Source organism: Zasmidium cellare (assembly GCF_010093935.1).
Source record: "Zasmidium cellare ATCC 36951 unplaced genomic scaffold M409scaffold_20, whole genome shotgun sequence".
NCBI classification, from domain to species: domain Eukaryota; kingdom Fungi; phylum Ascomycota; class Dothideomycetes; order Mycosphaerellales; family Mycosphaerellaceae; genus Zasmidium; species Zasmidium cellare.
This window is the reverse complement of record NW_022986964.1, coordinates 138,649-150,764: the sequence shown is the minus strand read 5'-3', so window position 1 is coordinate 150,764 and position 12,116 is coordinate 138,649. Positions and strand designations below refer to the sequence as shown.

At 54.2% G+C, this 12,116-nt stretch overlaps 6 protein-coding genes across 6 annotated transcripts; 4 read left to right on the top strand and 2 right to left on the bottom strand.

The window, feature by feature from the left end:
• Positions 1-161: 161 nt before the first annotated feature.
• Positions 162-572, top strand: M409DRAFT_55286 (uncharacterized protein; the record flags this gene model as incomplete). Its single annotated transcript, XM_033812960.1, has 1 exon — positions 162-572. One exon carries the CDS (start codon positions 162-164, stop codon positions 570-572), a length of 411 nt encoding a protein of 136 aa, XP_033666807.1.
• Positions 573-600: 28 nt separating this feature from the next.
• M409DRAFT_66871 (glycosyltransferase family 58 protein) lies at positions 601-1,990 on the bottom strand (the record flags this gene model as incomplete). The annotated part of the gene is made up of 3 exons (XM_033817142.1): positions 601-1,224; positions 1,280-1,803; positions 1,870-1,990. The coding sequence occupies 3 exons, from the start codon at positions 1,988-1,990 to the stop codon at positions 601-603; spliced, it is 1,269 nt and encodes a 422-aa protein (XP_033666806.1).
• Positions 1,991-2,369: 379 nt separating this feature from the next.
• Positions 2,370-4,634, top strand: M409DRAFT_23648 (uncharacterized protein; the record flags this gene model as incomplete). The annotated part of the gene is made up of 5 exons (XM_033806880.1): positions 2,370-2,454; positions 2,555-2,838; positions 2,901-2,979; positions 3,079-3,314; positions 3,444-4,634. The coding sequence occupies 5 exons, from the start codon at positions 2,370-2,372 to the stop codon at positions 4,632-4,634; spliced, it is 1,875 nt and encodes a 624-aa protein (XP_033666805.1).
• A 1,494-nt stretch (positions 4,635-6,128) lies between these two features.
• M409DRAFT_66870 (uncharacterized protein) lies at positions 6,129-7,218 on the top strand (the record flags this gene model as incomplete). The annotated part of the gene is made up of 2 exons (XM_033817141.1): positions 6,129-6,319; positions 6,375-7,218. 2 exons carry the CDS (start codon positions 6,129-6,131, stop codon positions 7,216-7,218), a joined length of 1,035 nt encoding a protein of 344 aa, XP_033666804.1.
• A 322-nt stretch (positions 7,219-7,540) lies between these two features.
• On the bottom strand, positions 7,541-9,072 carry M409DRAFT_55282 (uncharacterized protein; the record flags this gene model as incomplete). Its single annotated transcript, XM_033812959.1, has 2 exons — positions 7,541-8,464; positions 8,515-9,072. 2 exons carry the CDS (start codon positions 9,070-9,072, stop codon positions 7,541-7,543), a joined length of 1,482 nt encoding a protein of 493 aa, XP_033666803.1.
• Positions 9,073-10,046: 974 nt separating this feature from the next.
• On the top strand, positions 10,047-12,007 carry M409DRAFT_55281 (uncharacterized protein; the record flags this gene model as incomplete). The annotated part of the gene is made up of 2 exons (XM_033812958.1): positions 10,047-10,694; positions 10,742-12,007. 2 exons carry the CDS (start codon positions 10,047-10,049, stop codon positions 12,005-12,007), a joined length of 1,914 nt encoding a protein of 637 aa, XP_033666802.1.
• Positions 12,008-12,116: the final 109 nt, after the last annotated feature.

Genomic DNA, 12,116 nt, shown 5'->3' with positions numbered 1-12,116 from the left:
ACGACGACGACAACATCTCCCTCACCGCCACCAACCTCGAGCTCCATACCACAAAAGCCATCCTGCACGAGAGATCTGCATCTGCAACCACCACAGCTCTCCCAGCTTGCCCACGCAGGACCTGACCCGACGTGACCTGGTAGCAAGCAAGCTAGTCCAACATGCCCAAGCCCAAGCGCAACGTCCAAGCCGTGCAGGAAGAAACGCTGACACCCCCGACGACGCTGACCCCGGGCCAGAAAATCGCTCGCGTCAAAAATGCCGCGGGCAAGAACCTGTACAACCTCGCCCTGCCCTCCGGTGAGGCACTTTTGTGCGAGCTGCCCGCCAAGTTTCGCTCCACCGTCTGGATGAAGCGCGGGTCGTATGTCCTCGTCGACACGACGTCCTTGGCGGGACGGGAGAATAAGATCGATGGCGAGATTGTCAATATTGTTGGCGATGTTAAAGCTTGGATGAAAGCTCCCTTCTGGCCTGGGGAGTTTGCGGCTACCAAGTCGAGCTATCAGCAAGATTCGGATGAGGACTCGGATGCAGGACCGCAGATGCCTCCGTCAGATGATGAGGATTGAATGGGTGAAGCTTTTGAATTAATTTGATCTATTCTGCATGCTCGTGTTGAGGCTTCTCGGCTGCCTCATCCTTCTTTGCAGCCAGATATGGACTCGTTCCTATCCAGACGCTGCCGACTGTGGTGGCCAAGCAGCTCACTACTACGAGTGAGCTTGCATTGGTACTTGGATACACATTCCACGCCCACTCTTGCGCCATGCAGATCGCATATATCAGGACTGGATGCATACTGCTCTTCCAAAGCAGGAAAGGTGTCGACCATGCAATGTACACGAAGAACTGGTAGTGCAAGCTCCTCGCGCATAGACAGCCAATGATCATCGACGAGAGAACTGCGGTCAAGATGAAGTTGGGAGTCACTCTGCGCGCAATGCGTGCTTGTTCTTCCTTTGGCGGAGGTTCGATTAGCTTGTCGAACGCATCTGGGACGCTCCAACCTGAAGGTGCCAGCCATCTCCCTGCTCCAAAGGTGTAGAGCAGAGACAGATGGACTGCGATCAGGAGGAGAGAGAAAGGCCGACCCAAGAAGCGCTCTTCTCCCACGAAGCGCCAGTTGACAGTCCACTTGAACATGAACGTTCGCGACAACTCAAACGCTCTCGTAACATAGCTCTTCAAACCCCCAATGATAAACGGCGACGCAATCAACGTCTGTCCTCACGTCAGCCCACACCTCTCCAACCTCAACCTTCCATTCATCACTCACCTGCACCTGCAAAATACTCTGCGCCTGATAAAACGCCCGATCCCTCCCCATCGCCTGCCAAAGCACCACGCCCACCGCCGGCAAACACAACAACAAACTCATCTTGACCCCAACCCCAACACTATACACCAACGTCCCCACCGTCCACCACCGCCTCTGCCAAAGCCCCACCGCCGCAAACAACCCCGCCACCGCAAAACAATCATTAAACAACCTCAGCACAAAAATCGAATGCACCCGCTTACTCAAACTCAACAACGGAAACACCCACGGCGGCACGCCCGCCTGCCGGTACGTCTGCATCACGAAGTACAGACTCGCGACGTACAGGCCGATGAAGATGAGCTGCGCCGTGAAGATGTCCGTGCCGGAATCCGTGAGGTAGTAGAGCGCCCGGTAGATGTAGACGTGTGCGGCGGGATAGACGAGCGGGCCGGTGTCGCCGGAGATTTTGGCGTAGTCGCGTTCGCCGGCGATGTAGATTGTGATTTGTTGCATGTAGGCTTTCCAGTCGATTTCGGTGTCTATTTCACGATTTTCGTCGTTAGAGAGTTGGGATTGATGTTGGAGGTTGGAAAGGGGTAAGGTACAGGGAATCTTCCACACGATCAATCCGCACAGGATCGCGTCGCCGAGGAGTTGGAGGGGGATTGTCCATTTCGTGTTGTGGGGATTTGTTGCTAGGTCTTTCGCGCGGGTGATGAGATCCATGGTCGCGAGAATGAATCGTTGTTGAACGAATGCGTGAAGTGAACACGAGTTCCCGGCGTGGAAGACGAGAGTTTAGAGTTTCGGTCGGCCCGATCAGCCGAGATTTGCGCCTGAGGCTGAAATGTGAAGACCTCACCTGCGCCTTCTCAGCGATCTATGACTGGATTCAAAGAAGACAGCTGGAAGAAAAACTGACATCGAAATACATGGAACGACATCGACACGCGCCCTTTGCTTGACAATCACTCGCTCATTATTCATAATTTGATTCGCTCATTCAATGCGGCGCCTCCATCGGGCGAGGACTCGAATGGGCTTTTCAGTACTACTCGACTGGCTGTGAGATTTCGGCGCCAATGCCGGATCTTGTTACTGCGAGATGTCTTCCAAGTACTTTCGACGGCCGGATGAGAGTAGTGGGAGTGAGACGTCGGGGAGTGAGGATGAGGAGGAGGAGGAATCTGGTGAGTTTGGCACACTCGCATCTCCATTTGTTGGAGTGGTCTACAATTGACTACTCACCATCAACATGTAAAGTCCACACATACTAACACCATCCTCCAGCCTCCCTAAGCAACGATCTCTCAAATATTGAAATCTCCCACACCGGCTCGCACGAATCCATCGCCATCGACAAGAACGGTGGTGCTTTGGGACGAGATCTCCTCATTCACGCACTCCTCGAAGAACGATGCCTCAATCAAGTCCGCAGCGAGTGGAATGGTCGCGAGGAAGGTGCGATTCGGCAGGAGGCTCAGAGGAGGTATCAGTTGCTGTGTCAGCATCTGGCGCCGTTGAACTTGTTCTCGGCCGGGTTGGAGGGGGGTGAGCATGGGGCTAATAGGCAGGTATGTTGGTTGAATTCTCACCCTCTGTCCTCTCTTTGAGTTATACTGACTGTTGCTTTCAGTGGGTGCGAGATGGCTTGGATAGGTTGCCTCTCACTGGCAACCCTTCGACTTCACGGGCGTTGCAACGCGGACAGAGAAGTGAGTGACGCCCAGAACATCTTTCTTCCAACTATCGAACGCCATATTCACGTAATCACGACCGCTGTGATCTCGATCAACTTGCTGACTTTTGTGAAGCGCCGGTCCCGGGTCCGTTGAGACGATATTTGACAGACGGAGGTGCCTCACCTATCTCTCGAAATGGCATATTCAGCCCTGCATCACCTTTTCGAGGATCAATGCAGCTATACGAGCCTCAGACCCCACGTTACGCAAGCGATTTCGAACACATCGGTTTGCTTGGGAAGGGAGGGTATGGAGAAGTTTACCGGGCGAAGCACAGAGTTGATGGGCAAGTGTATGCTGTCAAAAGGGTATGTTGCGCGAAACTCCTATCCTTTCAATCATCCTACTGCTCTCGGGGGTCAACATATACCCGCAACTACCCTCAAATTCGCTGCCGTCTAGACTCTCTCCAAAGACGTCTACTAATATGTTCGTAGGTGCCAATGGATCCTGTCAAGATCAGACGTACACAAGACGATGGCCCTGATGGAGAGGCTGCGGTGGACGAGATCCTGAAAGAAGTTCGCTCACTATCCCGGCTGTCTCACCCCAACATTGTTCGCTATAACAGCAGCTGGGTCGAAATGTCGCCGACAAGTAGCTTTCAACCGCCTTCCAGCAGTCCAGATACCGACTCGGATGCTGTGCTCGGAACCACACCTCCGCTATCGTTTGGAGCAGTAGCTCTGGACCGCATCAAAACACAGACCGACACGACAGAAGATATGGGTCCTGGTATCGCCTTCGACAGTGGATCTCGAGAGGTCACAGGCGGTCGGGTTTCAAACAATCACCTTCTGAAAAACACCAACGATCACATCAGCGAAAGCTATGTCACGACCTCAGAAAATGCCAGTCGGAATGATCGCCAGCTGTCTATTCCAGGCCCAACCGTTGCACTCTACGTGCAGATGGCGGAATATCCAATGACTCTCGCAGACTTCATATCACCGAAGAAGAAAACAGAAGTCCAGCCGCTGGCCCACTGCTTTCATTTTGAGCCATCAATACAAATCCTCCTGGCCATCTTGGAAGGCGTGGAGTACATGCATGCACAGAAAGTCGTGCATCGGGACCTAAAGCCAGCGAATGTCTTTCTGAAAGTCGAAGACAACCCCAAGCCAAACCCGAGCTGCATCGACTTGTCGTCGTGTGCTGATTGTAGGGCACAGAAGGTGACTGGCCCTGCTAACTTGAGCGTGTGTATTGGCGACTTTGGCCTTGTTACGAACATCACGCAGACTGGGGACCAGGACGTCTCGCCTCAGCGAGCTGTGGGTACCGAGATTTATCGCCCGGCTACGAGCAACGACAACTTCAGTCCACGGCTGGATATATTCGCCGTAGGGGTGATTGCGTGTGAGTTGCTATGCAAATTCGACACCCAGATGGAGCGGCGACATACGCTGCACGAGTTGAGGCATGGAAAGTACCCGAAGCACTTTGCCAGTTGTGCTGGTCAACACGCCTCGCGGATGAGGGAGTGTGTTTCCAGCATGCTGTCTGATGATTCGGACGGTCACACTGTGGGGGAGTTGAAGGATATGCTGTCTTCTATGCTGGTGAGCGAGGAGCCGGCGATGAAGGTGGTGGCGAAAGAGGAAGTGGTTCGGAGTTCGAGCACTTGAAATGGACGATTTGATACCCAGATGGCATTGTGCTCGCAACGAGAAGTTTCGGGGTTCAATCTGGCCAGAGATCTCGTACTCGCCAGAGTCGACGTCAAGTCGGTCCTTGTTCCATCTCGCATGCTGCGTCGGAAAGATTGAAAGACTTGGTAGCCTCATGATCTGATCAGGCTTGTGAAGAGCTTATGTCTGATCAGGAAGGAGTCGGTCTTGTTAACCATCCTGGATGCTGGCCGTGATGAAGGGAAGAAAGATCCACGATGCTCCGGTGGAAGTCTTGGTGTGGCAGTCATATCTCCTGGCAGTGTCGGAACAGCATGACTTCTTTGGCCTTGCTGCCGAAGCTCCACGCTGCTGGTCTTCGTCACTCTGAACGCACTGTGGACTATCAATCATTCAAAGAGGACACCGCGAGACACCAATCCTCGACAGAATGCCGCCGCTGAATCTTCAGTCACGGTTCCTGGGATGTATGCGGAAGGTGTGATCGCGGTTGATTGTACTTCGCCTTTGCAGACCGAGCTTTAGTCGGTTGCAACCAATTATCACAACCACGAGCAGCATCAAGCTCGCAAGCATCTGGACGGCTCTTGAAGATAACCGGCCGGTTGCGCGCGAGAGTTCTGCTTTAGCGAGCATCATATGAGAAGAATTGCCGATCATCTACTTGAATTGATAATTTCGCCGGAATCAAGCGAATTTTATAGCTTATATGCCTCACAGCTTCCTACTCGGGCCTAGAAGGATCACCGTCGAGGTAAGGAAGCCGACGACACTTGCGTCCAACATGCATACCAAGCTTCTCGAAACATCGGATAAGCATTCACAAGCTTCGACAACCTCGTCTGCTAATTCACGCTTATTGTGGTCAGGTACCGAGTTTCTACCCTGTCGTCGCCTGCCTTTCTGATACTGTGATTCGGAGCGCTTGCTGATTGGGGCATAAGAATGGCTGACCAGCTGCTTTTAGCGACCGCAATGGACCTCGCGCCCAATCAGCCCTGTGAATGCCGTCGGTGGAAGTAACCCCAGATCTCTATGGCTATCATCTCACGTTCCATCTTCCGCTCATGGTGCCATCACTGCCTACCCCCGACCTGCCTCTTATGCCAGAGCATACGTAGACATACTATCGCTAGCCGTCTCGACTACTGCAAGGCGACTGGCGAAGAGTGAAAGATGCTAAACGAGCACGAGCAACAGCCGATGTTGCTCATATCACTGGCCTACTCTTGATGATCGCCACGAGTGGTGGAGAAAGAGATATATAAGCTGTCATGGCTTCTCTTCAATCACTTCGACAACCAGAGCACGCCTGCCACGCTTCGCTTCACCTGCGTCGACGCCAGCATCGCCAATATGCCTTCCTTCTTCCGCTCAGCAGCAGTGCTGGCCACCGCCTCTCTTGCCCTCGCCGCTCCCACCAGTAGCCAGCCCAAGAAATTGTCTGGTTCCGTCCCTCGCATCAGGACCAACCATACCAACAAGGCTGCCATGGCCCACTACCATACTTACACCAAATACCACCGTCCGGCACCAGAGCATGTCCAGAAGGCCGCTGCTGCGGATGCTGGCACGGGATCCGTTTCGGCCACGGCTGAGCAGTACGATTCCGAGTACATCTGTCCGGTGACTGTTGGCAATGATCAACTCAATCTTGATTTTGATACTGGTAGCTCGGATCTGTAAGTGCCTTGACGTTCTGTGCTTGGATGTACTCGACTGACTATACTTCTTCAGCTGGGTCTTCTCCACCATCACCCCCAGCAGCGAGTCCTCCGGCCACAACCTCTACAACCCCAACTCCGGCTCCTCCGAGCAAGGCGAAACCTGGTCCATCACCTATGGCGACGGCTCCGGCTCCTCAGGAGTCGTCTACGCCGACACCGTCGTGGTTGGCGGCGCCACCGTGACCTCCCAAGCCGTCGAAGCCGCCACCAGCGTGTCCTCGACGTTCACCAGCGGCAACAGCGACGGCCTGCTCGGCCTCGGCTACGAAAGCGGCAACACCTGCACGCCCTCGCAATGCCAGACGTTCTTCGGCAACTTCCAATCCTCCGCCTCCTCCGCCCTCTTCACCGCCGACCTGCAGTCCTCCGGCGGCAGCTACGACTTCGGCTACATCGACGCGAGCAAGTACTCCGGCTCGATCACCTACGTCCCCACCCTGCAGCAGAACCCCTCGTACTGGGACTTCACGGCCGACAGCGACGCCAACGGCAACGCCATCGGCTACTCCATCATGGACACGGGCACCTCGCTCTGGTACCTCCCCTCTGCCTCCGTCTCAGGCTACTACGCCAACGTCCCCAGCGCGCAGGACTCCTCCTCCGCCGGCGGGTACGTCTTCAGCTGCGACGAGAGTCTCCCCGATTTCTCGGTCGGGATCGGTGGGACGACGTTTACGGTTCCTGGGGCGGCGCTGAATTTCCAGCCGCTGGGGGATGGGAGTGGGGATTGTTTTGGGGGGTTGCAGGTTGATGATGGGTTGCCCGGGAGTATTTTTGGGGATGTGTTTATGAAGAACTTCTTCGTTGTGTTTGATCTTGGGAATAACCAGGTTGGTGTGGCGAGTCAGTCGTAGATTGAGGGGAGGGTTAGGAGGAGAGAACAGTGGGGGGAGTGTGGTTTTTGCGAGGAGATGAGTTTGTGTAGCAACGTAAAGCAATTGGGCAAGGTGGGCCTCTGTTCATACGCCGAATCTTGTTCTATTCGAAAGAACGTAGAAAGTTGGGTGAAGGCCAGGATTCCGAGCGGTGGAATTTACATGAAGCAGAGACGATGACAACAAAAGCCAGTTCTGAGGAAAAGGAGCTAGGGTACTTCCCGTGTCTCCTTGTGAGTAAAGGTCTCAACGAACAAGGAAGTGATTCGACAAGCAACAATATTCCACCCACACAACATCATCACCCCCTCTTCCTAACCCTCACCTCCAACCCCCTCTGCATCGCAAACCACCAACACCTCACCTCCCACTCCCTCTCCGGCTCCACAAGCTCCACCTCAAACCTTTTGAACAACGTCGGAATCACCTTACTCATCTCCATCCAACTGATATTCCTGCCGAGACAAACCCTCGCCCCGGAGCCAAAGGCGAAGAAAAACCTCGAGAGATCGCCATAGTCGCTACCGCTACCGCCTTCCTTCTCCCGTGCGGCGAGCCAACGTTCCGGACGGAAGGCGTCGACGTCGGTGCCGTAGATGGTCGCGTCGCGGTGGATGACCCAGGGGTTGGCGCCGACGACCGTGCCGGCGGGGAGGTATGTGTTTGCGAGGGTTGTGCAGCCCTGCGGGACTACGCGTGGGAGGGACATGCCTACTGCTGGGTGGAGACGGAGGGCTTCGTACATGACGGCTTGGAGGTAGGGCATGTTTTCGGCTTCGGAGAGGATGACGGGGTCGGAGAGGGTGTGGGCGTGGATTTCGGCGAGGAGTTTCGCTTTGCAGGAGGGGTTCTTCAGGAGGTAGTAGATTATGGCGCGGAGGGAGATGGCGGTCGTGTCGGAGCCTGCGAAGATGTTGGATGTGGCCATGCTGATGACGGCGTTGTCGTTCATTTCGAGGGGTTTCTCCTTTTGCGTTGCGAAGAGCTGCGAGAGGATGTCGGTGTGGTCGCTGCCGCGGTCTTGGCGGGCGGTGATCTCGCGGGTGGCGAAGGTGCGGAGGGAGCCGTGGCGGGCGGTGATGCCTAGGTGGTTGCCGATGTAGGGAGTGAGGGCGTCGTGGAGCCAGTAGAGGAAGGGAAGCTGGCCGATCCAGGCGGCGGATTTGAGGGCGTTGGAGATTTGGGTGAAGGAGCCGTCGTCTTCGGCGGTGTCGAGGAAGCCGAACTTAGGGAAGGTGTCAGTAGGGGTGGTTTTTTGGGAATGAGGCTGCTTACCCGTTTGGAGAAGGTGATTTCGCCAATGACATCGAAGGCGAAGAGTTGAAGCCAATTGCCCATGTCGATGGTTTGTCCTGTTCGTTTCGTCATTTCGTTCATGAATACATTGACTGCATTGTCGACGTAGGGCTCAAGCATTCGTAGAGAATCCATCGCATACGCCCGACTGATCAACCGTCTCTGCTCGCCATGGATCTTCTCGTTTCGTTCGGCGAAGAGGTCGAATTTGCGATGGCCTTGCCATACAGAGTACCAATCACTCTTTCTGAACTTCGTCCCGGCCCCGTAGATGGTCTTGATGGCTGCTAGATCGGAGACGCTGACTTCGTTGGGTCCTGTCCTGACGAGGCTGCCGTGCTTTTTGTGCAGTGCGATTATGGTGGTATGCATGTCGCCGTCCCAGGAGTGTTTGGTGATCCATAGCCGAGTGAGGCGAGCCCAGAAAGGACCTGGAATCGAAGCGAGGGGGTGGAAGTAAGTTTGGTAGATCACGTATGCAAATGGGATGGCAAGTATTGTTGCTAAGAGAAAGACCGGGGATGTGGACGAGGCCATTGGGATGGTGTTGTGGATTTGGGGAGGCATGGCGGCCAAGCATATATCCATACAGAGATACAAATGTACAGTCAGACGATTGGAATGATTACTTGAATGATGAAGTTTGACAAGGCTGAACCCTCACTAATCTTCGCAGTCAGGATGAGGATCCTATCTAATAGAGTATATGAGCAAGCGTCGCCGCTAGTACGCCAGCAGCCGCAATGGCTCCGTCCGGAGTAGATGTGGAGGGGTTGTGTAGCTACAAAATGAGCTTGTCGGCGTAGTCGTCTGCACGTGAGGTTGATGCGCCTCGCTTGGTGGTCAGCGGTATTGTCGGCCAGACGATACGGCAGTCAAAGCTGGGGTGCGGCGGCAGGGGCCGGTGGATCGATGTCAGATGCAAACAGGCCTGCAGAAGAGAGACAACCTGCTGTTTACAGAGACGAAAAGAGTGTAATGAGGGCTGACACTCTAATCAGCTTTCCTGAACTGGACAATGGTGTTGATATTAATGGTGAGGAAGATGACAAGGGCGAATCTCGGACGACGCACTAAAATAGCCCACCCCCACCGTTTCCGCATCACGTGCAGCCTCTCTGACTGCCGTTTCACACTCCGTTCGTTCGGATGACAGCAGCGGGAGTCGACCGGCGGGGCTTCTGCACCACCCACTCCCCCCCAAGCTCTCGGTACGGCGACATGGGAACTGTTCTGGCGCTGAGTCCAGCCTCCCGATCCATCAGCCGTGTGCAAGCGCGAGCATCGCCGTCGTCGTAGTGGATGCGTTAGGAGGCACAAGACGCCCATCTTGGGTTTGGTACTTAAAGGCAAGTCCTGCTATACTTTCTTTTTGGTTTCGTCTATCCATTCGCGTCATATACCCTTTGCTTGCCGGATCTGTTTGTTCGTATAGAAGAGGAATAATTTGTTGGCCCTGGGGAGGAGTACAACATACAGCACATCTCTGCCATAACGAGCCCGCCGTCACGATGGCTCCAATAGACAAGTACGACATCGTCATCATCGGCGCCGGTCCAGTCGGCCTCCTCCTCTCGACATGCCTCGCACGATGGGGATACAAGATCAAGCACATCGACATGCGACCCGAACCGACCCTCACCGGACGCGCCGACGGCATCCAACCACGATCACTCGACCTCCTGCGAAACATGGACCTCAAACGACCCATCATGGCCAACGAGCCCGCGAAAGTGTACGAGGTGGCATTTTGGGATCCGTCAGAAAGTGGGATACAGCGAACGGGAACGTGGGCGTCGTGTCCGAAGTTCATCGATGCGAGGTATCCGTTCACGACGTTGTTGCATCAGGGGTTGATCGAGAGGGTGTTCATCAATGATTTGGAGAAGCATGATACGAGGATACAACGGCCTTGGAGGATCACGGGGTTTAAGAATGATGGCAAGGATGAGGAGTATCCTGTTGAGGTCAGCATCGCGCACGTGGATGGAGAGAAGCAAGGGCAGGAGACTGTGAGGGCGAAGTATTTGTTTAGTGGAGAGGGTGCGAGGAGTTTTGTGAGGGAGCAGTTGGGCGTGAAGATTACGCATAAGGATCCTATTGCGTATGTTTGGGGTGTGATGGATGGTGTGGTGCGGACGGACTTTCCTGATATCAAGGTATGACAGCGAATATGTTGGGAGGAGAACGTTGCTGACTTGACTAGATGAAATGCACCATCCATTCAGACGCCGGCTCGATCATGGTCATCCCTCGCGAGAATAACATGGTTCGGTTGTACATTCAAATAGCTTCATCTACCGACGCAGACTGGAATCCTCGGAAGTCTGCTACAACCGAAGAAGTCCAAGCAGCTGCGAAGCGGATCATGAAGCCTTACTACGTCGAGTGGGATCGCGTGGAATGGTATTCCGTCTATCCCATCGGTCAAGGAATCGCGGACAAATACACACTCGACGAGCGGGTTTTCATGGGCGGTGACTGCTGCCATACGCATTCTCCCAAGGCTGGTCAAGGCATGAACACTGCTTTCCTGGATGCGCAAAACCTGGCGTGGAAGATTCATCACGTAGAGTCTGGATTTGCTGATCGATCGATTCTGAAGTCCTACGAGAGCGAGCGGAAATATGTTGCAGAGAACCTTCTCAACTTTGACGCTGAATATGCGAAACTCTTCTCACAAAAGCAACCTTCGGCGGACGATATCAAAACAGCCAGCAAACAGAGCAGTGGTGATAGCCATGGCGAGGAGAATTCCTTCATCAAGAAGTTCAAGGAGTCTTGCGAGTTCACTTCAGGATACGGCGTGGCTTACCTCGAAAACGTCTTCAACTGGTCGGAGAATCATCCTGCAAAACATCCACTCTTCCTCTCCGCAGAAAAAGGCACGACAGCACTACGGTCAGGAAGGATATTGATGCCAGCGACTGTGACACGAGTAGCCGACGCCAATGTGGTGCATCTCGAGCAAGAAATCCCACTGAACGGCTCCTACAGAATCTTCCTCTTCGGCGGCAAACCCTCAAAAACGAAGAAGGCCATCGCCGACTTCGCCAAAAACATACAGAAGAAGGGTTCCTTTTACTCCGTCTACGCACGAGAAGACATCGACACGGTCAACTACCACGAGCGACACAACCCACACAGCCACTTCTTCACCATCAACACCATCTTCAACGCTCATCGTCCCGAAATCGAAATCCGTGAACTCCTCCCTTCATTACTCTCTCGCTACCACGACCACGTCTACGCGGATGATGTGTGGGATCAGAGAGTACCGGACGCGGAAGCAGCGGCGCACGCGAAGATGGGGTTGTCGCAGGAGGAGGGCGGGGTTGTCGTTGTGAGGCCGGATGGGTATGTGGGTTGTGTGGTGAAGTTGGAGGAGGGGAGTGGGACGGTTGATGCGCTGAATGATTATTTTGGGGCGTTTTGTGCGAGGAAGATTGGTGGAGAGAGGGCGGTGTTGTGATGAAGAGGAGGGTGGTTGGTGAGGTGGATGTCTGCATTGAGCGTTTTCGTTGGGTGAGATGAGATGCGTGAAGATACCAAGCATATGCAGCGTATGTTCTTGAATATAT